The sequence below is a fragment of the Lethenteron reissneri genome, chromosome 39 (genome assembly GCF_015708825.2).
Source record: "Lethenteron reissneri isolate LAM-NWPU_2019-01 chromosome 39, ASM1570882v1, whole genome shotgun sequence".
In the NCBI taxonomy this organism is placed as follows: domain Eukaryota; kingdom Metazoa; phylum Chordata; class Hyperoartia; order Petromyzontiformes; family Petromyzontidae; genus Lethenteron; species Lethenteron reissneri.
In genome coordinates, this window is record NC_083817.1 from 12,008,259 (window position 1) to 12,034,742 (window position 26,484).

Sequence of the window (26,484 nt, forward strand, 5' to 3'; positions counted from 1 at the left end):
GGCTCCGCCCCGCGCCTGTTGAGATCCCCGCTCCGCGACGCCGCCTCCCCACATCCGAGTCGCGACGTCCACGCGGAGCCATGAACCAGCGGAGCCTCCTCCTCTCGCTCGGCCTCGTCGCGCTGCTCGCCGCCTCCCTCGCCTCGGGTGAGGAGACGCGCAGACGGTGGCGGGCGCTGGCGGGCGCCGTCGGCGTCTCCGTTCGTACCTCCACCTCCCCCCCCCATTCATTATCGCACGCGTGCCGCGCGTCCCCGACTCCCTTGCGTGGTCCTCACGGTGCCCCCCCCCCCTGTGCCCCCCACCCCCCCTGTGCCCCCCCCCGTGCCCCCCCCCCTGTGCCCCCCACCCCCCGTGCCCCCCCCCCCCCAGGCGAGTTTGCTCGCTGTGACCCGTCTCGCTTCCAGTGCCGCAATGGGCGCTGCGTGCCCGAGGCGTGGCGCTGCGACGGCGGCAACGACTGCGGGGACGGCAGCGACGAGACGGGATGCGGTGAGTTGGCGGTGAGGGGTGAGGGCGGTGAGGGGTGAGGGCGGTGAGGGGGTGAGGGTGGTGAGTGTGGTGGAGAGAGTGGCCCGTGGGGTGATGGCGATGGGGTTGAGGGTGAGCTGGTGGTGAGGGTTCACGGTGTTGTTCAGGGGTCAAGGGTGAGCTGTTGGCAGTGAGGAGTGATGGGTCAGGTCTCTTTGAGTCGGAATGGGCTGCTTTGGATAGGGGTGAGTCGTGCCAGGGTGAGTGAGGGGTGAGTGGGGGGTGTGGGTGTGGTCTCTCTCTCTGGGTTAGAATGTGAAGGGGAGCTGTTGGGGTGAGTTGCATGGTGAGGGTGAGTTGGTGAGATGGGGGTGAGTGAGTGGGGTGAGTAGCATGGTGAGTTGGTGAGATGGGGGGTGAGTGTGTGGGGTGAGTAGCATGGTGAGGGTGAGTTGGTGAGATGTGGGGTGAGTAGCATGGTGAGGGTGAGTTGGTGAGATGGGGGTGAGTGTGTGGGGTGAGTATCATGGTGAGGGTGAGTTGGTGAGATAAGGGTGAGTGAGTGGGGTGAGTAGCATGGTGAGGGTGAGTTGGTGAGATGGGGGTGAGTAGCATAGTGAGGGTGAGTTGGTGAGATGGGGGTGAGTGAGTGGGGTGAGTAGCATGGTGAGGGTGAGTTGGTGAGATGGGGGTGAGTGTGTGGGGTGAGTTGGTGAGATGGGGGTGAGTGTGTGGGGTGAGTAGCATGGTGAGGGTGAGTTGGTGAGATGGGGGTGAGTAGCATAGTGAGGGTGAGTTGGTGAGATGGGGGTGAGTGTGTGGGGTGAGTAGCATGGTGAGGGTGAGTTGGTGAGATGAGGGTGAGTGTGTGGGGTGAGTAGCATGGTGAGGGTGAGTTGGTGAGATGGGGGTGAGTGTGTGGGGTGAGTAGCATGGTGAGGGTGAGTTGGTGAGATGGGGGTGAGTGTGTGGGGTGAGTAGCATGGTGAGGGTGAGTTGGTGAGATGAGGGTGAGTGAGTGGGGTGAGTAGCATGGTGAGGGTGAGTTGGTGAGATGGGGGTGAGTGTGTGTGGTGAGGAGCATGGTGAGTTGGTGAGATGGGGGTGAGTGAGTGGAGTGAGTTGCATGGTGAGGGTGAGTTGGTGAGATGAGGGTGAGTGAGTGGGGTGAGTAGCATGGCGAGGGTGAGTTGGTGAGATGGGGGTGAGTGTGTGTGGTGAGGAGCATGGTGAGTTGGTGAGATGGAGGTGAGTGAGTGGAGTGAGTTGCATGGTGAGGGTGAGTTGGTGAGATGAGGGTGAGTGAGTGGGGTGAGGAGCATGGTGAGTTGGTGAGATGGGGGTGAGTGAGTGGAGTGAGTTGCATGGTGAGGGTGAGTTGGTGAGATCAGGGTGAGTGAGTGGGGTGAGTTGCATGGTGAGGGTGAGTTGGTGAGATGGGGGTGAGTGTGTGTGGTGAGGAGCATGGTGAGTTGGTGAGATGGGGGTGAGTGAGTGGAGTGAGTTGCATGGTGAGGGTGAGTTGGTGAGATGAGGGTGAGTGAGTGGGGTGAGTTGCATGGTGAGGGTGAGTTGGTGAGATGGGGGTGAGTGTGTGTGGTGAGGAGCATGGTGAGTTGGTGAGATGGGGGTGAGTGAGTGGAGTGAGTTGCATGGTGAGGGTGAGTTGGTGAGATGGGGGTGAGTGAGTGGGGTGAGTAGCATGGTGAGGGTGAGTTGGTGAGATGAGGGTGAGTGAGTGGGGTGAGTAGCATGGCGAGGGTGAGTTGGTGAGATGGGGGTGAGTGTGTGTGGTGAGTAGCATGGTGAGGGTGAGTTGGTGAGATGGGGGTGAGTGTGTGTGGTGAGTAGCATAGTGAGGGTGAGTTGGTGAGATGGGGGTGAGTGTGTGTGGTGAGTAGCATGGCGAGGGTGAGTTGGTGAGATGGGGGTGAGTGTGTGTGGTGAGTAGCATGGTGAGGGTGAGTTGGTGAGATGGGGGTGAGTGTGTGTGGTGAGGAGCATGGTGAGTTGGTGAGATGGAGGTGAGTGTGTGGGGGGAGTAGCATGGTGAGGGTGAGTTGGTGAGATGGGGGTGAGTGTGTGTGGTGAGTAGCATGGTGAGGGTGAGTTGGTGAGATGGGGGTGTGTGTGGTGAGGAGCATGGTGAGTTGGTGAGATGGAGGTGAGTAGCATGGCGAGGGTGAGCTTGTATATTGAGGTTACCTGTTGACGCTGGCAAGTCGCTCCAGTCGCGTGTGTTTTCACGTCAGTCTCGGTACACTGCTGATGAGACCCACAGGAGAGAAGCTCGCGTGGTTCGTGCCTCCATGTGCTGTTTGAGCATCTGAAAAAAAGGGGGAACGTCTATTTTTTTTATTTTATCATTTCGTGAGTGACAAAAAAGTCCTATATTTATGACTTCTCAACCCTAGCAATGAATACTTTGGTATTTTTAATTGCCTTTGTTAGTGTTCGCCTGTTTGCGTTCTCTGCTCTAACGCTGGTGGGGCAAGTCCATAGAGAAGGCGGTCTCTGGTGTCGGGAAGTCCGTCTCAAAGACGCTGCATGTTCACCACAAGCATGTGTGGTTAATGCAAACTTGATTCCTTGGTGTTTGGATATCTTAACACCTGTGTGGTATTGCCAGCCTATTCTTCTTTTCATTAAATTAGCTTCACTCTAGGCAAATGCTGCTGCTGGAGAATATTTGATCGTGGTGGGGATTGACTAAAATATATTTTAATTGCAGCGATGATGGCGTGAGTGTGGAGTTGAGTTTTTGTTTGGGCAGACATCCATTCATCCATTCATGCGCTGTGGGTAACGCAGTGACGTGGGGGTCGTGGTGGGGGCAGCTGGGGGCTGGTGGGGGGAGGGGCTGGTAGGGGGAGGGGAGGGGCTAGTGGGGGAAGGGGGGGGTCGCTCTGGCGAGTTTCCCGCGCTCGGCGTCTCACGTCAGCCGGGACACGGGGCTCGCTGATTGGCGCGGAGCTCAACAGCAGATGTGACGTGCCCGCTTGGGCGGCCAATGGTACGCGTGGGTGTGTCAGGGGCGTGGTCCCCCCGCGTGCCTCGCGCGCTTGGGGTAGTAGGGGCGGGGTGGGGCAGTTGAAGTTGAAGGGTGATGGGTCCAAGGTGATGGTGATGTGTGTTGTTGGTGATGGTGTGTGTTCGTGATGATTTGTGTTGTTGGTGATTGTTGATAATGAGTGAGCCTTCTGGAATGATGATGGTGAGCGTTCTGGATGATGATGAGCGTGCTGGATGATGGTGATCAGTGTTGTTGATAATGGTATGTGGTTTGGTCTCTGGATGATAGTAAGTGTTCTGGAAGATGACCATTTTGGATGATGGTGAATGTTGTTGGTGATTGTGAGTGTTCTAGATAACGGTGTGGGTCCTGGGTAGACCTGCAAGGTGTGGATCTGATGTTTGTAGGAGGAGAACTTTCCCTCACATTTGTTCTAAATCTGTGGACTCTGTGGAACTTGTTGACCTTTACCTCGTAACAGCCGAACCTGTGACCTCAGCGGTCACATAGCTACAGCCCCACGATGCCCTGACAATCACGGCCTCCGGGCCCGGTAACTCACAGACCGCACACGCCGACGTCTCACGTGGCAGCTAACAATTGGCTCTCAACTCACGTGACGCACGCGCGAGTGCGTCTCTCTGTGAGCAACCTCTAATGTTCAACATCACCTGATTCGAACATTGTTTGGCGAGGCACCCTTTGTGGCCCTACGTGAGCGAGGTTCCATTGCACAACCTCGACGGAGCACAGCTGGCTCGGAGCCGCCCACACAAATTTGACCATGGCAGGGTGGTGATGTGTTCTGAAGATGTATGCTGCTCTCACGTCTGCGGTCGAGCACCCAGTTCCTACCTCACTGCTGCGCCCGATAGAATGCAACGTACAGCAGCAGTCGGGGTGATTGGTGATCCAGCACGCGTTGCTTCACTCCAGTTACTCGTTCGCTCACCGGCGGCCAGTCACCTCCTCATCGCTCTTCTGTCGCCACGACCATGGTTACCGTGTCCTATGAACGTCACTCGTTGATTCCTTCACCCATGTTATGGACTTCGGTGTACCAGACTGACTGCTTTGTCGGTCACATACTGACGCTGTTCAGGTCACAAAAACAACAATAACACCACCACTCACCCATTCACTCACTGAACCATCACGTTGCAGGTGACATTACTCTTCGCTCGCACTGCTCCGCTTTAGATTTCCCTCCCATCGTCTCTCTTTTTTCACCAGCACAAATAATTGCTATTCTCGGTCCAAGACACGAGTTCGTACACTTTTTCTAGCACAACGTTGGTTAGTGCTGCGTGTTTCTGTGAACGAGTGACGTTTTGGGCCTTTGCTTAGCAACTATGTTTCGAACACACGTAGAGGTGGACAGCGCTGTGTCCATTGGCCGCGTGGCTGGAGCTCAAGGTGTGGCATTGTTTCGTGGAGTCTCTATTAATAACCACCCTGGGTGAGAATGGTGATCATAGGGGGCTCAAGTCCAAGCAAGGAGGTTTCACTCTTTGAGTGACGGCGGCTGATGGAGGAAATGTTGCTGCAGGGCAGAGTGGGGCCACGACGCAGCCACTCCCCAAAACTTTTCCCCAGGACCGCCCCTACTTGCAGACCAATGCCCCAATTATAGAGCAGGTGCCCAAGTCCGCCTTGTGTCGCACTAGGACAGCCGTGCCACTGGTGCCCCCCTTTTCAAATGTTGAGATGATCGGATGTGATGTAAAGCGCCCTTCTGAGATGCCCACGCGTATAGGAAGGGGCTGGGGGGCGGGGTGGCTCTATCAAAAACAAAATAATGTTTACTCTGCCCACCCGAACTCTCTCCCCATGTCCTGCAAACTCTGCACCAGTGCACCTCTGCGGTAGCTTCAATTCAGCCACCGTTAGTCCATGAGCCCAGACCGAGATCTCTCACATGAGGTAGCACGGCGTTAGTGGTGCAAATGTCTTAATGTGGCAAATAACCATTTGAGATGAGTGGCCGTGTAAATCAATGTTTGCCTTAGGTGGTACCACTCACTGCTCTGGCCCATGGACGAGTAGCAGCAGTGTCGCTGCTAATTCCCTAGGTAGGGCGTTTGCTGCTGGTTCGTTATCCCTGCACCGCGTCACATTGCGTACGTACAGCTGCCATCGTTAGTCCGCGTGTTTTCCCAGGGAAAGCCTCGTCTCAGTCTCAAAACTCCGTTTTTTAGCAGGGTTCCTGTTTGCTTCTCACAGATTAATACTTTATTTTATCGACCATGGTGGTGATGGTGGGTCGGACCCAGGGGGAGCCATTTATACATCACAAAATGCATCGTATAAGTTTACAAGTTGCACCTTATAGATACATAACATTTTGGCACTTTCGTGTGAAGGCGATGTTAAACCCTCGCCAGGTGTAACACTCCGTGTGGAGATGGCGAGTGTTGTCACTCCGCTGTTGTTGTATTATTGTGGTGCGACGTTCCAGTTGCGATGCCGCTGATCATTCTTGAGATTCCCATCCTCCTCCATTCCGCGTGCCACACGGGACTGGGCGGTCAGTGGTAGTGGGACAAGTGATGGTGGAAGTGCAATGGTTAAGCGCACTGCTCTCCTAATCCGGCATCCCCGAGTTCGATTCCCGTTCATGCCCAATAACAGTGGCGAATGTCCCGGGCCACTCGGTCAACTTGGCCTTAAAAGTTAGCACCTTACGCGGTGTGTAAAAACATCAGCACTGGAGAGACAAAGGCGGCCACGCGTGGTGTTGGCCACCCATCCCTCATAGGTGCACTGTGCCAGTCTGTCTAAGTGCTTGCTAACAGCACTTGCCCCAACAATCTGTTAAGGCTATACGGGGGATCTTTGTCTTTTAGAGGTGGCCGTGGGAATCCGTAAGCGCTGCATTAATGCACCTGGCGACGAGTTGCGCAACCCCACAAGTGCCGCGTGTGTAGCAGAGAGGCTGGGCCCCCCCCCGCCCACGTGCTCGTCGGTGTGCGTCATCTCGCGTGGGGCATGCCCCCCGCTGCTGCCCGGCCCCGCCCCATTGCCGGTGGTGTGTTGCGTCGAGGCCAATCGGCGGAGGGTCCGGGAGTGGTGCGGGGGGCCGGCCCAGTGACGACGCGGCGCTGCGCCCTCTCTCCCAGCTCCGCCCCAATGCCCCTGCCCCCACCCAGCGGCTTCCGCTGTGGCGGGGCTGGGTCGTAGTAGGGGAGTAGTAGGGGAAATAGGCATTTGCATGGGACGGTTGAGCTGTTTTAAAAAAGGCAAAGCTCCCCACCCCCCTCCGTCCTTCGGTGCCCCCCCCATACCCCGCCCCCCAAAATCCCAAACACGTGAAGAATGTATGAATGATGTGAGACATGTTTAGAGACTTGTATGGATAAAACCTTATTCTGAACAATAATACCGATACATTACTCACGACGTGACTGCTGCATTCGTAACCATGGGCAAAATAGCAGGATGCTTCAAGTTGCCACACCAGTTGTCCAACAGTGCTTTTCATAAGGATAGACCTCGCTGCCGCCATAGTAACGTGGACTTCACACCACTGACTTCAAGGCTGTATTTTGGGAGATTAAACCACCGGTCAGAATGGCGGATATCACTGGCTTGTGAGACATTTAGGACGTCCGGTATATATTCACCGCATTCCAGATCCAAACAATGCACCTCGTGGCTTTGACATTCCTCCTCGAAGACAAGTGTAACCATCAACTGCGTCACAACATCAACAGGCCAATGCGCACATCGCCTTCATGAATGGGAAATTCAAGACGAGCCTCAGTAGTGCGATTCTGGCCATGTAACCCAAACTACGGACTACAGATCGAACCACCATTGTTGTTGTTGTCCGTGCTCCCTCAACGGAGGAGGGATAGCAAACCTACACGAATTGCCAGGCAGACCTCGACATTAGCCTTTAGCTCCTGAACATGTCGCCACAGGCAAGAATAGAAGAGCAAATAATGATTTCTCGCTCGCAGTTGGTGTCCGACCCCGCCTGTTCTCGGGACGTGGGTGAGTGTGCATTCCTCGTTGTGAAATGGCTCTCCAGTGACGGCATTCTCCGTGGCAGTTGTCCTTATCGGTCCCGCAAGTGGGACCGACTTTCCACCCCGTGTGGCCTCAAATCACCCCCAAGCCTCCTTCCGCTCTATTTGCCCTGGACGCCGGAAAAAAGATGCGCATTGCTGCCCTAAGCTTGGGAAGCACACCACCTTCCCATGCGATTACAAGCTACACAAATGGGACTATATATGTCCATTCTTTCTTGTGTCCCTGGACATTAAACATTTTATGGTCAATTTTGCACAACCCCATTTCGGATTGCATCATTTCGGCAGCGATTGGCTTCAACACGAGCAAAACTCTGTACCGGTTTCTGACACTCGGTGTCTTATTATCAGCAGACTCAGGCTTTGATGATGAGAGAGATGGGGGTGGGCAGGGTTTTGAGGTGAGGGTCTCAGGTCACTTTTTAGAAAGGTAAAGGTGCAGACCTGCAACTTCTTGCTCGCACCACAGCGCGCGGAAGGGCCTCCTCTAGAGAGGAGCCCCTCGTCGAGTTGTATTTGACCGAACCCCTCCATGTTGAACCGGTGCATCTTGGAAGAGGTTTGGAGTACCCACATTTTACCCCACCACACGTTACCTACCGACCGTAGACAGTGGTGAACCCGTTTATACTGCTGGGTGGTGGACAGAGGCGGGGCGGGGGAAATTTGATAATCTTGTGCCACTGTTTGAACGACCTCTGGACTGCAAGTCCAGTGAGTGTTGCTGACCATGATGACACCACGAAGCTCCAGTGTTTATTTTGATTGGGCCGTTCATTGACGGCAGCGCACGCTACACGTGATCAACCATTTGGTGGGGGCCGAGCGGGTGGGGCGGCACCTGCATGATGGTGGGATTGCAGCACTGGCTGTAAGTCATGCGGCTGAGTTGTTTTTGTTGAAGGCAGGAATCGGTGAGATCAATTGTCAACTTTGAGCTTTTGGGGCCCAGATTTTCTCAACTGCGGTCGTATGGTTGCGACTCGGCTCCATGCACACAGGTGGTGGCAGTGACTTTAAAGTCACTGCCCCCCAACTCGTTTTTATAAAACAAAGAAGCAGACGGTTGTCCTACTGCCGGCCTGGTGGGCCGCCCAGCGGTAGAGCGAGCAGCTCGCAATCTCAAGGCTGCGGAGGAGTTTGTATCTTGGTTGGAGATGGTTAACTCGGCACATGGTTGCCTCCCTATGGACTCAATATAATGATCACTACTGTGTTGGGAAAATCAACGTCAGCGTTTGTAATAAAGGAATTTCCACCACTACTGCAGGACTGTAAACAGGATATGGAGCGCCAATGCCGCAATGCTCATTTAAACAGGACAATCATTGACTTTTGCCATTGAAAAATAAAGTATATTTATTTACACAACCAATCAGCATTGTGGGAAACCATAATTTTTGTAGCAAAGGGTTTTAAAGTAAGAAAACTCTGGACGGGTTTCGCCACCCGTTTATCGGCAACTTGATAGTGCCGGTACAACTTTATTGCAGACAATTTGTGTGCAATAAACGCCGGTGAATTTGAGCTGATGTTGCATAGTGGCCTCTGCCAGTATGAACGGCCTTATTGTGGTAAAAGAATAGCACACGCGTTATATTGCAAGACGAAAACAACAACAATCCCACTGTGATGTATTAGGACTTGTGTGCGTGCGCATCTCAGTTAACCCATGGCACTTGGGTCTATCCTGTGACCCGCCTGTCAGCAGAGCGAGATCCATCCACGCTTCACGTGATGGTCTGAAAGTTCATCATAGCCTGGCACGAACATTGCGGAGACATTGCTGCCAGTTTGTGGCGGATAGCTGCTGTTCCTGCAGCTGCTGCTGTTGTTGTTGTACTTGTGAGTGGGTGGTTGCCGTGATTAGTGGATTCCTCTACAAACCCAACCACCTGAGTTCCATTCCCGCATATAGCATCAGTGGCAAGTATATTAAACCGAATATGGGCCTCTGCTAGGTTGACATGGCTTCAAATGAGTATCTGCGTTCAGCGTGGTGTGTATGAATCACTTGCGAAGACGAAGGCGGACGGACGTAGTGCTGCACATCACTTCCCTCGTGTGCTGTGCCAGACTTTGTAGGTGTCACTCGATAATAGGATTTGCCTCACGAGTCTCTTTATGGGCTATGCAGGGAATGTTTTGAGATATTTGCATGACTCATTCTCAAAACACACACGGGGATTTATTGTGCGCCGTGGCGCTTGTAGAGTGCGATGTGGCGTGAACGCGCCTCGGCCAATGGGATCCTGGCAGGTGGTGGTGGCGATGCTGGTGGGTGATGACGGGGTGGGGGGTGGGGGCTGGGCCCTGCCCCACCACCTTCCTCTGCCATAGCCTTGACCATTCCGAAGGCTGCTTCCGTGACGAGCAAAGCAGAGTCGATGAACGCCCGAGGAGTCGCCGAACCCAGTGTTTACAGTTGGTGGTTGTGCAAGGCCGCAATTTGAATGGAACACAAAATAATTCCTCCTTCTTGCCCCACACTGACTGCCCCCCCTCCACATCCTACTGTCGGCCACACGGCATTCTGGGAGCGTGTCTCATCGGCAGCATTAATGGTTCAAGCAAGCTGATGAGACAATGAATGGACCGGTGTCCAGCATTCAGTCGGGCTTGTATTGAACTATGCTGGTGAACTGTCTGATGTTTATAGTTTTAGGACCCCCTCTATCTCTGATAGAAATTTGTCCAAGTTCAACACATAGTTGCATGATACATAACGCAAATAAATCATTCGTATCGTTCTGGAGAATATAAGTAGCAAAAATAATTAACTTCTCCTAACTCGGAAGGTTTACAGAGTGCTGGATCATCGAACTGACTGCTGCCTCATCACATTGCACGGTGGATTTATATGGTGGTGACATCTGAGTGCGTGGTGCTGAGTTGGAGTTGAGAGTACGTGGTGTTGATGGTGGTAGTGATGGCGCTCGTGGTGATGGGGCGCTATGATGGTGGTGGTGATGGTGGTGTTGTCGTCGTGTGTGGGAGCAGGACCTTGCAGGAAGGATCAGTTCAGTTGCGCCGATGGGATGTGCATCAACCGCAGGTGGCGGTGCGACGGGCGGCCCGACTGCCCCGACAGCTCGGACGAGAGCCCAGCCGAGTGCGGTGAGGCCTCCCTCTCCTCACGCCATTGCCACCAGTCACGGTGGTACCAGCTTGGCCTGGGGACCACGCGGGCGTGTGACCCCCCCCCTGTTGGCGCATGTGTGTGTGTAACTGTGTGGATGGGGAGCGGTGGCGCAGCGATTTGCATGCTACGCTACAAACCTGGTGACCCGAGTTAAATTCCCACTCGCGGCCAACACAAGTGACGGTTATCTGAACTGGTCCTGGGCCTCCCCTCGGTCGACTCAGCCTGAAATTAGTATCTGGTGCGACGTGTATAAACATCGCCACTAGGAGACAAAGGCTGCCGGGCATGGTGCTGGCCATTCGCCCCCTCGTGTGCCGTGCCAGCCTTCATAGGTTTAGAGTATTTGGTTGCTTATAAATTTACACGTGATAAGCCACTTTGAGCTATCATTTGTGGCCAGGTCGCTTCTTGAAAAAGAGCTATATAGCTCAGTGTGCCTTACAAAATAAAAAAACAGTAATACAAAAAATAGGTGCTTTTTGCAAACAGACTTGCTCCAATAGTCTGTTAAGGCTATACGGTTGATCTTGGTCTGTGTGTGGACCTGATTGTGTGACTCAACTGTGTGTGGTATGTGCGTGTAGCCGTGTGGTCATGTGGTTGTATGCGTGACTATGGTTGTGACCCACGGCTGTGTGTTTGTTTGTGGCAGGCTTGCGCTCTTGCGCATCTGATGAGTTTGACTGCGGTAGAAACGTGACGTCTCAGCGCTGCATCCAGCACAGCTGGGTGTGCGACGGAGACCGCGACTGCGAGAGCGGGGAGGACGAGCAGGGCTGTGGTGAGGCCCGACCCCAGCACACGGGGGTCCATGACCCCCACTCTCAGCGGTGCTCACACTCAAGGCCACCATCCTTGTTCTCCTTGCGTCATCGGAAAGGATTTCGGCATATTTACAATTACGAGAGCGATGGCGGTAGCGCCAGCGCTTTGGCCGCTTGTTGCAGAAGTTCTCGCTTACAATCCGGTCAGCCGCCCTTCTTAATACTTGTGACCACCCCCCCCTCCCACAGCCCCCGTGGTGTGTGCAGAGCACGAGGTCACGTGCCGCAGCGGCAAGTGCGTGGACGAGAAGTTCGCGTGCGACGGCGACGACGACTGCGGCGACGGCACGGACGAGGAGGGCTGCCCCACGGTGCCGCCGTGTGCCGCCGGCTCGCTGGCGTGCCCGTCCGACCCGGCCGTGTGTGTGCCGCCGATGCTGCAGTGCGACGGGCATGCCGACTGCCCCGGCGGTGAGGATGAGGCGGACGAGCGCTGCCCCGGTGAGGGCCGCCTGGATCCCAGCTGCAGGAGCAATGCGTTTCGCTGCCGCTCGGGCCACTGCGTGCACGAGGGTTGGCGCTGCGACGGGGACCCCGACTGCGACGACGGGTCTGACGAGGAGGGATGCAGTGAGTGCCCGCACACCCCATTTCCCCCCCCTACTCATGAGTCCTCACTCCCGATGCGGTCATGACTAAGGTTGTTAACGTCGCACCCAAAAACGTCTCGAGCAGCAAAAGCCGACGCGTTGACCTTGTTGGCTGAGGTGAAGGCGGCTGCCACAGCGGCCGTGTAACGGTTTAGCGCGCTGGATGCAGAGATCGTCGGAATCAATTCTGTCTCCTGACGCGGAAGTCAAAACAATGGTGCGAGTTTCTTAAATTCCCCCCCCCCCCCCACTTCTGTTCTTCCAGCAGTAGCATAAAGGCTGGGCCACAATCACAGTTTAGTCGAACGGCAGGTCACGTGTGGTGAGGTAAAGTGTGGGTATGCCCACCACTTCCCGAGCCGTCTGGTCAGCGTGGGAGAGTAGCCAGATACCTTTTGTAGAGCCCACTCTCGTAGAGGGCCTTCTACCAGCCGTGGCACTAGCAAGCAAGTGCAGGGCGGCACCTTTACCTTCGTACTGAGGTGACTTGGGCCGTCGTGCGGATTGTACGTTTGCGAGTGGCCAATGGTTGCTTTCATTACTCACATCCCACTGGAATTGATTACCAGTTCCTGACTTTCAGAATCGGTGACCGATTTGGAGAGTTGTTCACTGGTTACCTGTGTGAACAACCCTAGTCACGACTCGCGTAACTGAGCGAGGTAAACGGCGTCGGCGAAGGCACGCGAATCTCAATCCGTACCGCCTCCCTCCCCTCCCTCTCCTCTCTCCCGTCCGTCGAACAGAGGTGGAGGCTTGCAGTGCGAACCAGCTGCGCTGCACGGATGGGTCGTGCGTGCCCGGTAGCAGCCAGTGCGACGGCTTCAGGGACTGCCACGATGGCTCCGACGAACACGACTGCAACAACACAGGTGAGAGTGCGAGCCTGCGTGCGTGCGTGCGGCGCTTCCTTGCCGCATCCCCCGTATAGCCTCAACACTGTTGTTGTTTTTGGGAAAAGTGCCGTTAGCGAGCACCTGTGAAGGTCAATATGGTGTATGAGGGAGTGGGTGGCCGAACACCAAACCGGGGCATGTTTTCCTCACCATTGCTTATGTATCCATCGGGTACTTATTAAAGGCTGAGTCGACCTAGGGAAGGCCCGGGGCTCGGTTCAAATATTAATCACCGATGTTAGCTGCGAGCGGTAATTGAACTCGGGTCGCCGAGTTCGTAGTGCAGTGCGCTAACCACTTCACCACCGCTCCACACAACGCGCACACAACGCGCACACAAGACGCACACAATGCACAACACACACTCGCTTATGTGAAGCCTCAACACAGCAGCACCTCGACCATTCAATTCAATGGAATTGATGAAAGTTACGCGTGATACTTCCTGCTCTGTTGATAGTTAACCAGCCGGGTGGCAGCTCAGCTTAAGAGCAAACCTTGCCATTGCAAGTTCAAATCCTGATTGGGGGGGTGGACTCAGCACATCATCCATCCAGAGTCAATAAACTTGAATACCAATTTGTGGGGAGTGCATCGTGGTTGTCCTACAGGTAGACTTGCCCATGCAATAGGAATGTGGACATTTTAATATTTGGCTCTACAGGGTCGTAAACAGGAGATGAGCACCAACGCCTCAACAATCGTTCGAGCGGGAAGTCACTTTGCGTGTTGCTTCGTGTGGTAACACTGGACTAATTATGCACCTGCTTCTGCCGCCTATAGCCGTGGACTGCACGGGCCCCGGCTGGTTCCGCTGCCGCTCTGGCGAGTGCCTGCAGGACCGTCAAGTGTGCGACGGGACGAGAGACTGCCACGACTGGTCGGACGAGCCGCTCAGCCTGTGCAGTGCGTTCCCACACGGCACCCCACACCACCCCCCCCACATCTCCCCTATGTCTCCCTCTCAACGGTGCGAGCTCTTACCCCCTCTGTTCATCAAAATCAAGATGCCACCACCACCACACCTCTTCGCCACCAATGCGTTCCACTCCTCCTGCCAGATCCCGCAGCTGCTGCTGTACAATCAACACTGCCCTGGCCTTAGATTCACAAAGATTCACATAAGACTCGCACGGAGGCCCATGAACTCGCACAGAGACACACCGAGACCCATAGAGCTATCCCGACGGCCTCCAACTATATGCTCTTAGAAGTCTTCTCGACTTGTGGAGACCACTCCAATGCTGGTCTCAACAATCGGCTCCACGCACCCTGCAATACGGCCCACCCAACGCAACCGTTGTACGTCTCATCATAGCTTTGGCACTCACCTGCCCCGCGGACCTCTGCTTTGATTATCCTGCCTTGACACGGTACCCTCAGCATCCGTCTCAGACACCTGTGCTCCGTAGCCCACAACTCTTTTGGAGCTGCTTGGGTAGGGTCCATTCAGACTCTCTCTTCCACAGAGGTTCCCATGGCCCCTCACAAACTTGTGCTGCTAAAGCAATGCACCTCTTGACCTCTTTCTCACAGCCCCCCATCTGCATTATGGACTCTACTGCTTGATTATGCGCAGTTCCTCTACCACCTACACCTTATCTCCTCCTACCGAGACCAGAGTTAAAAGGAAGTGCTAGTCTGGAGTGTGTGTGCACGCTCACAGCAGTTTCCCCAACAGTCTGTTAAGGCTATATGGGGGGGATCTTGGTCTTTGTGTGGCACGGATGGCAACTGACGTCTGCCCGTGTTTGTGCTGCAGATGTGAACGAGTGCGCCACCACCAACGGAGGCTGCTCGCACACATGCTGGGACCGGCCGCTAGGCTTCGAGTGTGGCTGCCCCGCGGGATACGAACTCCTGGACGAGTACACGTGCGGAGGTGAGCCGGCGATCGCAAACTCGTCCCCCGCCATAGCTCACCCCGCCCCTCCTCTGCACAACGCCGGTCACATGTACAAATGCTTGTAACCACTATAACTTGGAGCGCGTTCATGCAGCGAACATACCACCCAATCAACAAGTTGATATAGATACATCAGTAAGTGGTGGGCACCCCCGCCATGTATATATTGATGTTGAACTTTTCTTTGTTCTGTACTTAACCAACCGTGCTAATGTAAATGTAGAACGCACCCGGGCTGTAACAGCTGTGTGCGAGTGAGTTTTAATCAGAGGCTTAGACGAGCCCGAGACTGGTGGCATAGTCTCGTAGATGTGTGTGTGGAGGAGATTGTTCCGTGTTGAACCGGTTACCCTATTGATGGGTTGCACCTCTGAGTAGCACAGTTGGCTACATACGGTGCAAAATAAGTTCAGCATACATACATAACTTTGTGAACGGAGAGCATAGTTATTGTTTTTGAGGAAAGCAATCGTTGTTGAGGGGCCATGTTTTTTTTATTTGTACGTCTGTAGCTCATGGGTGGCTCAGCTGTGGAGTGAGCGGCTCGCAGTCCGAAGGTGGCAAGTTCAAATCCTAGTTGGGGTGGGGTGGGGCCGGGTTGACTCATGCTATCATTCCTCCAGAGGTAGATTCAAACAATACCACTTTGTGAGGAAATCAACAAGTGGTTTCTTGACTTCTACACCTGTCCAATAGGAATGCAGAATTTCTACCAACTGGCTCAATCATGACTGTAAAGCAGGAGATGAGCAACTGTTATTGCTCTCACGTGAGCAGGAAATCTCCTTGGCTTTGAGATAATGGACACCCAGCCTGACGAGCCATGCTGCTGCTGTGCGTGTCGGCCCCAACAGACACGGACGAGTGCAAGCAGCCCGGCGTTTGCAGCCAGCTGTGCATCAACTATAAGGGCGGATACAAGTGCGATTGCTACGAGGGATACACCATGGACCCCGCCACGCAGGCCTGCAAGGCCACTGGTGAGTGTTCCTCCCCCAGTCTTCCGCGTGCTGCCCCCTTCTGGATAAATGAGCGTTAAACATCGTCAAATGCTGTTTTGGGAAACCTTGCGTTTCAAAGTAAACTTGAGGTTTTTTTTTTATTGGTGAACGTGAAATAAATGGTTAGTTTCACTGCAATTTTTTATTGTGTCGCCATTGCAAAGCAGCGAGGGGTGGTCTGTGTTGGTTGCACCCTTACCTCATAACGGTCGTGTGTTAAGCGTGTCCAGGGGGTCTACTGACACGAGAGCAGCAAATGCGTCGGTGCACGTCTCGCGTTCGCGCATAACATCGTGTGCCGCGTGTGTGTGTGTAGAGCACCAAAAGACCTACCTGATCTTCGCAAACCAGCGTGACGTGCGCCGCGTAGACCTGCACACGCGCAGCTACAAGCAGCTCATCTCGCGCACGCGCAACACTGTCGCCGTAGCCGTCGAGATCACGGCCAACCGCATCTACTGGTCCGACCTGGGCCAGAAGCAAGTTTACAGGTGTGGCCTAGCGCGGAGAGGGGGTCCTCCATACCCGTGTGAGTGAGTGGGTGAGTGGGTGAGCGAGTGGGTAAATTAGCAGGTGAGTGAGTGGGTGGGTTGGTGACCGAGTGAGTGAGTTGGTGAGCAAGTGGGGAAATGAGCAGGTGAGTGTGCGAATGAGTAAGCGAGTGGGTGGATGGGTGGGTGGGCGAGTGAGAGGGGTTACGAGCGGGTGAATGAGTGTGAGCGCATGAGTGGGTGGGCAGGGGAATGAGTGGCCGAGGTGAGTCAGCGAGCGAGCGATTGGGCAGCACGTTGGCATCGTGCGTTGTCGATTGTGGACACCGCGTGTGATGCTCTCTCTGTGCCTCGCTCCCTTCCCCGTACAGCGCACTAATGGATGAGGCGCATGATTCCACGCGCCACACCAGCGTGCTGGGCGAGGCGCCTGTCTTTGTTGAGGGCATCGCCATCGACTGGGTGCACGGGAACCTCTACTGGACCGACTCGAAAGCCAAAACCGTTGCCGTGGCCAAACCCGACGGCTCCCGGCGCCGCACGCTCTTCGGTCAAGGGTTGAGCGAGCCCCGTGCCATCGCCGTAGACCCGCTGAGCGGGTGAGCAGGCGGCACACCACCCCCCTCACCCTGTCCGTCCGTCTGTCCGTTTTGGCAGTTCACTAGCGTTGAGACACTGAATGTCAAAAGCTTCACTTGTGTAAAACCCATATTGCTGAAATTCTGCATTTGCCAGAAGACCGTGTGGCTAATGGGATGTGTCAAAAATATTTTAACGTGGAGAGACAGATATGGAATGGTATTACCTACTCAAATTTCTGTATCTATAATATTTGGTTTGAATATCCATTAGTGGTTGAGCGAGCAGTTTGCAATCGGAAGGGCATGAGTTTAAATCCTGGTTGGGGTGGCTGCCTCGGCCCACCATCCCTATAGGATAGATCAAATAGGGACCACTTTGTGAGGAAGTCAACAGGGGTTGTCCTTTGGATTGACTCTGATGAGATGTAAACATTTTTTTTTAATTTACATGTAAGGACAGGTATGGGAAGGAGGTAGCACATTGCTTCGTTATTGTTACTCATGTGCTAGCGGTGCGACTCATTGCGCCGCCTACACTGGTGCTAACCGCCACGTCGCCTCTCTCCCGATCAGGTTCGTCTACTGGTCCGACTGGGGTCAGCCGGCTAAGATCGAGAAGGCCGGCATGAACGGCGTAAGCCGCCAGGTCATCGTGTCGAAGGACATCGAGTGGCCCAACGGCATCACGCTCGGTGAGTCTCGCCCAAACGAACAACCGCCCCCTTCGCCGATTGGCGCGCGCACACAGCCGGCAAGAACCGCCCGTGCAAAGCAAGCGTGACGGCTGCGTCACCACTGATCGGGAATATCATTATTATTTCCTGGCTGCCTCCCATTGCCGTGCAAGGCAAGGCTTTCTTTTACATAGTTGCTGCCTGTTGTGATTATGATTATAAGAGCCATGGGTTAAAGAGACGATGACGATGGTGGGAATTCCATAGTGGAGCAGTGCCAGGGAAAGAAGCAGAAGAGAGAAGTGCTGTGACTTGCAATGTGGTTTGGTGGGTCGATGGGGTAGAGTGGAGTGGGTGGGGTGGGGTGAGTAGGTGGGTGGTGACCTGCAGTGTAGTGCTTGAACACAGTCTGGTGGATGAGACGAAAGCAAGTCTAGTAGACCGAGTCCTTAATGTGGGTTGAGGAATCAATGATTGAAGTTCACGGGAACGGTAGCCATGGTAGTAGCTATAGAAGAGCGATTTAGGAGTCGAACCGACTGCTGGCAAATTAACGAGTGACTTGGAGCATGGGGTTGAGGGTAAACCTACGCCGGTGAGAATGAGGAACACTCGTCGCCGGTGTTTCCGTGCTCACCCTCGCGACCCCTCCTGACCGTGCAGACCTGGTGAACAAGCGTCTGTACTGGGTGGACTCAAAGCTGCGCACGCTGTCCAGCGTGAACCTGGCCGGGGGCGAGAGGCACGAGGTGATGCACCAGACGGACGCGCTCCACCACCCCTTCGCCATCGCCATCTTCGAGGTGAGGGCGCCGCTCGCGGCGGAGGTCTTGGGACACTTGGCGTTTGTGGTCCAAACCCCCCCCAGGTAAACGCACAAACACACACAACTCGTAGTGTTGTGCGCACCACCGCAGCATGTATAACACGCTCGAGCTGTAACCCCGGGTCCTGTTACCGTTAACCTGGTCCGGGAAACCGAGTTCTGTAAACCGGTTCCTGTAAATCACCGGGTTCTCCGGTTGTCCCCTCTACATTTAAATTCAACATGCGTGTAGCGTATTTGGCTGTTATACATTCCCATATCATAAGCCACTGTTGGGCTATCATTTGTGGTTAGGTTGCTTCTGAAAAAGAGCTATATAGCTCAGCGGGCCTTACCTGGTAAGCTAAAATTGTTTAGTTCAAAACATTTAAATAGTATAGTGTTAGTTGAGTTTGTAACGGCTGTGCATGCTGTACGAGTGAATATTAATTAGAGGCTTAGATAAGCCGGAGACTAATGGTGTAGTCTCGTGTGTCAGGGAGGTATCGGTCTCGGGACGCTAAAACTGTTAAATTGTCAATGCGTCTGTGCGTGGCGAGTGGTAGTGCAGTGGTCATCACCCTGCACTACAAACACGGCGATGCCAGTTCAATTTCCGCTCATGACCACTAACGGCGAATATTTTAACAATTTCTGGGCCTCCCCTAGGTCGGCTCAGCCTTAATCGAGTAGCTGGTGCGGTGACAAATGCGGCCGAACATGGTGATGGCCACCCCCTCATGTGACGTGCTAATAACACTTACCCTAACAATCGTTTAATGGCTGTACGGGGGATCTTTGTATTTGTGGCGCAGGACAAGGTGTATTGGGCTGACGGGGAGAAGGAAGCCATCTACAGTGCTGACAAGCACACGGGGAGCGGAATTTCCTCCGTGGTGGAGGACCTGCACAGCCCCCAGGACCTGCTCGTTTACCACCCCCTGCTGCAGCCAAACGGTACAACGTGCGCTCTGCCACCCCCTGCTGTGCCATCCCCTGCTGTTCCATCCCCAGCCGTGCTCTTCCATGCTGCGCCATCGCACACAGCTCGTCGCACACACGCACGCGTGCGGGTATGCATCTCCCCCCTCCCCCTTGACTCATGCCCACCCCCCGCGCTGTCACTCCTCGGTTTGCAGGCACGGACTGGTGCAGCACAGCGCCGCTCCCGAACGGCGGCTGCGCATACCTGTGCCTGCCGGCGCCGCACATCACCGCCGGGTCGCCGCGGTTCACGTGCGCGTGCCCTGATGGGGAGTTCCTCGCAAACGACGGCCGCGGTTGCAGCAAAGGTGAGCGTGGGGGTAGGGAGGGACCCAGGGCGGGGGGCCGGGGTTCGTCCGCAAACGCGACGGTCACACCGCCCCCCTCGTGGGCACCGTCTCGGCCTCGATGGGCGATCACAAGCCGCACCCGGACCCCCCACGGTCCGGTTTCGTCAAGGCGACGGGAGGGGCGTCTTTGTCAGGGGGCGTCGCTCACTCCACGTTACCGCTTTCGCGCCTCTCGTAGACCGCCCCCCTGTCGTCGTGATGACAACCGGACCGAAGGACGTCACGAGTCGGGAGCCACAGCGGACGAGCCCACGGCCCGCGACCGCCTCGTCCTCCACCACGACCACCACGACCACCACGCTCTCAGGTACAAACTCAATTTCCCTCAAATCACTCGCTGCCTGTAAACCAGGCAGCCGGGTTGGAGTGAGCGAGTGTGAGCGTGCGAGTGTGCAAGGGTATTTTGTGGGAGTGGGTGCGATGTGAGTGGGAGGTGTGTGTGAGAGTATAAGGGTGCATGTAGGGAGTGGTAGTGCAGCTGTTAGCGCGTCGCGCTACGAATCTGGCGACCCGAGTTCCATTCCCGCACAACGGTGACAATTATCTGAACCGGTCCTGGGTCTCCCCTAGGTTGACTCGGTCTCAAATGAGTACTTTTCCATGAGGGAGACAAAGGCGGCCGGGCATGGTGCTCGCCACCCACTGCCTCATGTGCCGTGTCGGCCTTCATATGTGCTCGCGAACAGCACTTGCCCCAACAGTCTGTAAAGGCTATACGGGGGAACTTTTTCTTTCTGCATGTGTGTTTAGTGTGCGTGAGATGTGTTGTTGTTAGCGCATTGTATTACGAACCTCACGACCCGAGTTTGATTTTCGCCCTCTGGGCCAACATCGGTGACAAAATATCTAAACTGGTCCTGGGCCTCCCCTTCGGTCAACTTGGCCATAAATAAGTACCTGCTGCGGAGGCGGCAAAAATACTCAGATTGAAGCGGCCGTACACGGACCTGGCAACCCACCCCCCCCTCGTGTGCCGTGATAGCCTTAATAGGTGCTGACCAACGGCACTTGCTCCAACAGTCTCTTAAAGGCTACACGGGGTATTTTTGTGTGATAGGTACCGGTGGTGGTTGGGGTGGGGACATGGGGTAAGTGCGAGGGAGGGGCCGGGGCAGCTGTGACTCGCCTGCTTACGTCTCGTGAGCTGTACACGTGTCGCCCTGCTCACCATCGCGCTGCCCTCCCACAGACCGCCCGGCTGCCGTGACGACGGATGACGCGGCTCGGCAGCACCAGCGGACGAGCACGGCGCCCGCGACCTCCCCCACCGCGACCAACTCCCGTACGAGCCCCTTCCTCTGCCTTTTAGTCGCTCGCTGCCTGTAAACCGGTTCAAATCCAGCAGGCATGCCCTGGTTAATACCACGGTGGTGTCGTATTTACCGGAAAAATACTACATCGCTATCCGCTTCGCTCACGGTGGACATAAAAAATCCTGTGAAGTCGTTCAGAAAGAGTAGTCGAGCATTGTGTGCCGGCCGGCGTCACGGTCTAAATTTTACCAGAATAAAAAAAAAATACCGCAAATTACTCAATTTGGAAACGCATGGCAACAATGTACTCCTACTGAGAAACCGCTGTTGACTGTGGCTGTAAGACACAGCAGCTCCTTCCTTTGGACGTTAAAAGATCCCATGACACCATTCGAAAATAATAGTAGCCCATTATTTCAGCCGTCACGATCCAAATTTGTCTAATAAAAAAAAGACACCGCAAACGACTTACTTCTGCCACACACCCAGTCGGAGTTGAATGGCGTCTGGATGTTGGATTCAGTGTGTCGTTGGATCATCAGTGCTGCCGTTCGGCAGCTGGATTGACCTTCGCGATCGTCGCGTTGTGGCCCCCTTGATCCGACCGTCCCTTGTGTGTCGCGTTGCAGATATGCTGGCTCGCAAGGAGGAGGCCTCAACGTCTGTGGTGCCCGTGGCACTGGGGATCACCATCCCTATTGGTGAGCCCCCCCCACTCCGACCCCACACCCCACACTCGGTGTTTTATGGTGAAGTGAGTGGCTGGGCGATTCTGGGGGCCCAACGCATGGAGCTGGCGATGGCGAGAGTCTGGGTTCAATTTGGGCTTTTACATTCGCGTTCTTCTGTCACTGGTAGCCGCATGACTAAAAGTCCGTTTCCGGTTTACCGCACGGACAAAAACGTCTCGAGCAGTAACCACGTCGCGTTTAGCTCGTTAGGTAACAAACGAATGCAGCTGCGACAGCGGTGTAATGGTCGGTCAGCAGTGCACTGGGCTTACAATCCAGAGGTCGCCGGTTTCAGTCCATCTCCTGGCAGTACGGCACTTGCCTGATGATGCTGGTTGTAACCACCAGGGAAACATTACGTACCCATTTGTTCACTGTGTGTGGATCACTAACACAACCAGTGGTGCTGCTGAAGCAGCAATCAACCGGCATGTTTGTTCATCACTTGACAGCTTTATTCATTGGCTATCGGGTTGAGGAAGGTGCACGAGACACACATTTGACTTGCGCTGTGATCTGACCCAAAAGTCAGTTATGAATCATTAAAATATCTTTATTTGGTATTTCCACTTAAATTTGGCAGCAAGCCGTCTGGGTGTGGAGGGCAGGTGCGGTGGGGTTTGGGTGACACTGTGTGACCCCATGTGACGCCGTGTGTTCATGTCCCCCCCCCCCCCCCCGTGCTTGCCGTTTGCAGTGCTGCTGCTGCTGTTGGCAGCAGGTGCAGCGATGCTGTGGCGTAGCTGGAAGCGGCGTAGTGCCAAAAGCATTCACTTTGAGAACCCGGTTTACCGCAAAACCACGGAGGAGCAGGAGGAGGAGGAGCGAGAGATGAGCTTTGGCATGACTCGCAACGGCTCCGTGAGCAGCGCCCACTCCTACACGCCGGTACGGAACACTCCCACACGCCGGTAACGAAACACTTTGTGCTCACTACTGCGTGACGAGATTTCTCTTTTGTTCGTTTTCATTGTACAGGAGACTCTCGATTATCCACACTAGTGACGGGGAGGTTGGCCGTGGATAATCGAGAGTCGACTGAACTTTGTTTCACGTTCTCGCGCCACATCTGACCTCGTGTGGTTGTTCAGGTTTTTTTTTTTCCCTGACACATTTATTCGTCCGTATGTGTTTGCAGATTGTGCAGGTCCACGTAGAAGAGGACTAGTGTCGGAAGCTTTGGGGGGAGAACAACGGAAACGAAAAAGCCCCACGAATATACATTTACAACCAGAGGACCAGTGAGCTTCACTGCAGTCACCCAGGAGGGGTCTGATTCTCTCTCTCCTCTCTCCGGCACCTCCCCCTGGCTTCTCTCCCAAGCAGGTGTGGGTGGGGGGCTTCTGGGGGTGGGCAGGGGGGGGCACAGATCCTGTAGAAATTGTTACAAGTCGCCCTTAATTGCGTCCGAAATTCCGAAACGCCCTGGGTTGAGGAAGGTGTTTCTTCCATTGTGCTAATTGCGCAATTTAAGTTCTCATTCTGCCATTCGCCCCTCGCTGTAATGAGGGAGTGGGCGGTTGAAGCTGCTCATCAAACTTACGGTGCCAACGTCTCCTCCATCGATGAAGTCAAGCCTGCTTTCTGGGAAAGGCCACAACACAAGCTACCTTGCCGAGGTTTTGCCATATTTCTACGGCAATCGGAGAGCGGGCTGCGTCGTGACCACTCTGAGACTCTTGACGTGCGGCCGCCTTTCACGGGGTCTGGGCAATCTTGTCGCGCACCACCGCTCCCCAGAAACTTTACGTTTGAGGCATTGCGGCCCTCACCACACATTCTGTTTTTTTTCTAACCACTACGTGGCCCAGTTCAGCCAAAGAGTTCTCAAGGCCGTCACACGCCAACGACTAACAGGCCGCGGGGGCATGGACGCAATCTGGGCGGGGTGGCGGTCGGGTCGGACCGTTACACGACAAGCCTTTCAACTGTGGTAACGTTGCTGTCCACGGCCATGTTAGTTTGATGACCTCATCAATGTCGACCGGGGGCGGGGGGAAGGAGGAGGGGGGGGGGTGATATTTTGCATAAGCGCTTTGGTTTGAATGAATCGCTCCTGAAGGAGGAGGGGGGGAGCACCATTGTTTACAGATTTGAGGGTAGGGAAATCGATCGTTGCTTTATAAACCCGTGGGCGTGTTGATGCACGGGCGTGTTGATGTGACGGGCGAGCAGGCAGGTGAGGTGGGGGATGAGGTGGGAGGGGAGGTCACATCGCCGACGTCTGTAAGCAGGCAGCGTGCCCGAGAGCCAAGAAGGTTCTCCTCGTCCGAGTCTGTCTGCGGAGTGGTTTTGACGACGCCCGGGAGAGTCGGAATCCGGGAGCTGCGTGTATGTGACAGCCGCTGCTCTAATCGTGCATAGCACAGACTGTACCATCAAGACAACGAAACAGCCTTAATATTATAAACACGGGCAGATGACTGCAAGCAAAGCCCGAATGTTTGTAACGTGGCCAGTTTACTGCGGTGACGATTGTGTTGTGTGTTGCGTGCGTGGTGAATCGGTTGGACTGTGCTTGGATCGGCTTATTTATTCTTGGTATTGTGTGTATATGTGTATGTATGTCTGGCTTTGTACAAACAAAACAATACTCCGTCTTCTGTAAATTTGAGCCATCCGTGATAAATGTCGGTTAATCGACACGTGTTTGTAACTAGCTTTCTGTACATATGTATAAAATGCTCCGTGTGTGGGACAGAACAATTGCCCAACACGCATTGTATTGTGATGACCTACTGTAGTAACTGGCCGGGAGTAAAGACGGCACGGGGAGAAGCACCCTGTGCCTTCTTAGCGGCGGCAGGATTTCAAGACGGTTTTTTTGTGGTTCTTTATCGTTGCTTTTTCAGATCTTTGTTTTTCCTGTTTTTGAACTGGCATCAATCAACTCAGGGCCAGGGGCGGCAGTGGGCCGCATCGGTAGAATGTCAGGGGTGCCGTGGCGTCGCGATGTCACGTTGGAACCGCAGCAGCGTCGGGAACCCATCACGATGGCCACCGGCGCCGTTTTGGTGAACGCAGGAAACGGCACAAAGTGGCCTCTTGCTCATAGAAGCACACTCGATCCTGTGACACTACCAGCCACATTTCGGTTGAGGGTTGAACGTGAAGTCCGTGGGCTTTTCCAGCAAAAAAGCCCATCGAGGTGGGGTCAACACCCCGAGCTCTCGGTTGCGCCACCAAATTGTTCTCAATCGCACGCGATCGTGGACGAGTCTGGTAGCAGAGACGTCCACTCTGGGGGCTCGTTAGCCATTGTGTCACACGGCACCGAGTCGCGTAGCCGACGGCTTCGGGTGTGGATCTGCCCGTTTGGAGTTTTTATTTTATTTACGGCGTGGGTGCGTGCGTGATTTGTTGCAGAATTGTAAATAATAATGATTGCAAAAGAATCTCAAGGACTCACGAATGCCTTTCCAGCCAGGCCTCGCCTCGCTCGTGATGACGCAACTGTTGTGACAGTCGTCGCAACCGACCAACTGAGCCAAACGCGTGTCGCTAAAACCCTCAGGAGCTGCTGTGCACGGTCGGTGCGTCAACGAACCTCATAAATCGGCGTCGCAGGCAGAGCTTCGTCAGGGTAATTCTGCCGCGCCGCCGAAGGGCTCTCGGTTCTTGGCGTCGCCGGGCTGGGTGACCGCGTGCACTCAGGAGCCAGGCGTAACGCGACCACGAGCTTTAAGAAAATCGACTGCGTCCGTCCTTGCTCGGTCTTACTACCTCCCGTGTGCTTTCCGCCATGGTGGAATATCGTCGCGCCAGAGAGAGGAGCTTGTGCCTGGGGCGGGGGGGGGGAGAGATAGTTTTGTCCACGGCAGCAACCTCGTTCAGTATCCCTCGCCCGTGCGTTCCTTATCTGCAGCGTTCGCTGGGTACTATATCCGTCTGTCATGCGTTGCCGCGACCAATGCTTTCCTACCACTGCTCGCGTGCAATAGCCGTGTTGAGAAGCGGCTCCGAAAAGTTGTCACGGGTTCGATCGTTTCCACGAAACGCCACGTTCGCGCGGTGGTTCGCGTGGTGGTCCGCGGAAATTCTTGACCGTGATCTGCAGATATGGCTGGGGAACTCCCACTGCGTTTTCTATCCAGCCGTAATTAGTGACATCTGTATATGCGTTATATAAGTTCAAACTTTTATTTCAACTGGTTGCCAATTTTGTATAGTTGTCACTTTTCGTTGCCAAAATGATTGGGGGGTTCTATTTAAGTTTATGTCCGTTGTACGCGTTTGTAAATCGGCCGAATGGGATCTTGCACTTAATGATGGGTATCACGTGCCATGGTCACTGGCGAGCTGCAGCGGCGGCGCACGAGGCTGCATATGGCGCTATGGGGGGGGGGGGGGGGGGTCGGTGTTCCCCGAACCCCCCCCCCCCTCTTGTCGTTGCATTGCTGCTGACTGTGGCTCCGCTCGTACTCGCTCGCACGCACACATTTGGGCAGCAGCCTGGGTAAAACCAGCGGCGGCGTCGCCGTCGGCGTCTTTGTGGAGCTGCGTTGCAGCGAGTGAAAAAAACCCATCCCCGTGGGGCGCCTCGGGTTCGTGTGATGTTGCCACCATCACGTGTGCGCGTGTCTCGGGGTCAGGGAAATCCGTCTATGCTCTGGCTGCATTTGCCTCCGCCCATGAAACAAAATAAGTGATGGCATATGCAGTCGGCGTCTCCGTCTCAGAGGTTACTGTGTGCAAATTACTTGCCTAATTTGTTCAAATAAATGCCGGAATGCAA

The 26,484-nt window shown here is 54.7% G+C and overlaps 1 protein-coding gene across 1 annotated transcript; it reads left to right on the forward strand.

The window, feature by feature from the left end:
* LOC133352064 (very low-density lipoprotein receptor-like) lies at window positions 1-26,484 on the forward strand. Its single transcript, XM_061567799.1, has 20 exons — window positions 1-147; window positions 373-492; window positions 10,519-10,635; window positions 11,316-11,444; window positions 11,677-12,057; window positions 12,824-12,949; window positions 13,757-13,879; window positions 14,736-14,855; window positions 15,734-15,859; window positions 16,197-16,371; window positions 16,743-16,970; window positions 17,526-17,644; window positions 18,290-18,429; window positions 19,247-19,388; window positions 19,571-19,723; window positions 19,944-20,072; window positions 20,955-21,047; window positions 21,648-21,719; window positions 22,447-22,637; window positions 22,888-26,484. The coding sequence occupies exons 1-20, from the start codon at window positions 81-83 to the stop codon at window positions 22,915-22,917; spliced, it is 2,781 nt and encodes a 926-aa protein (XP_061423783.1). The 5' UTR covers window positions 1-80; the 3' UTR covers window positions 22,918-26,484.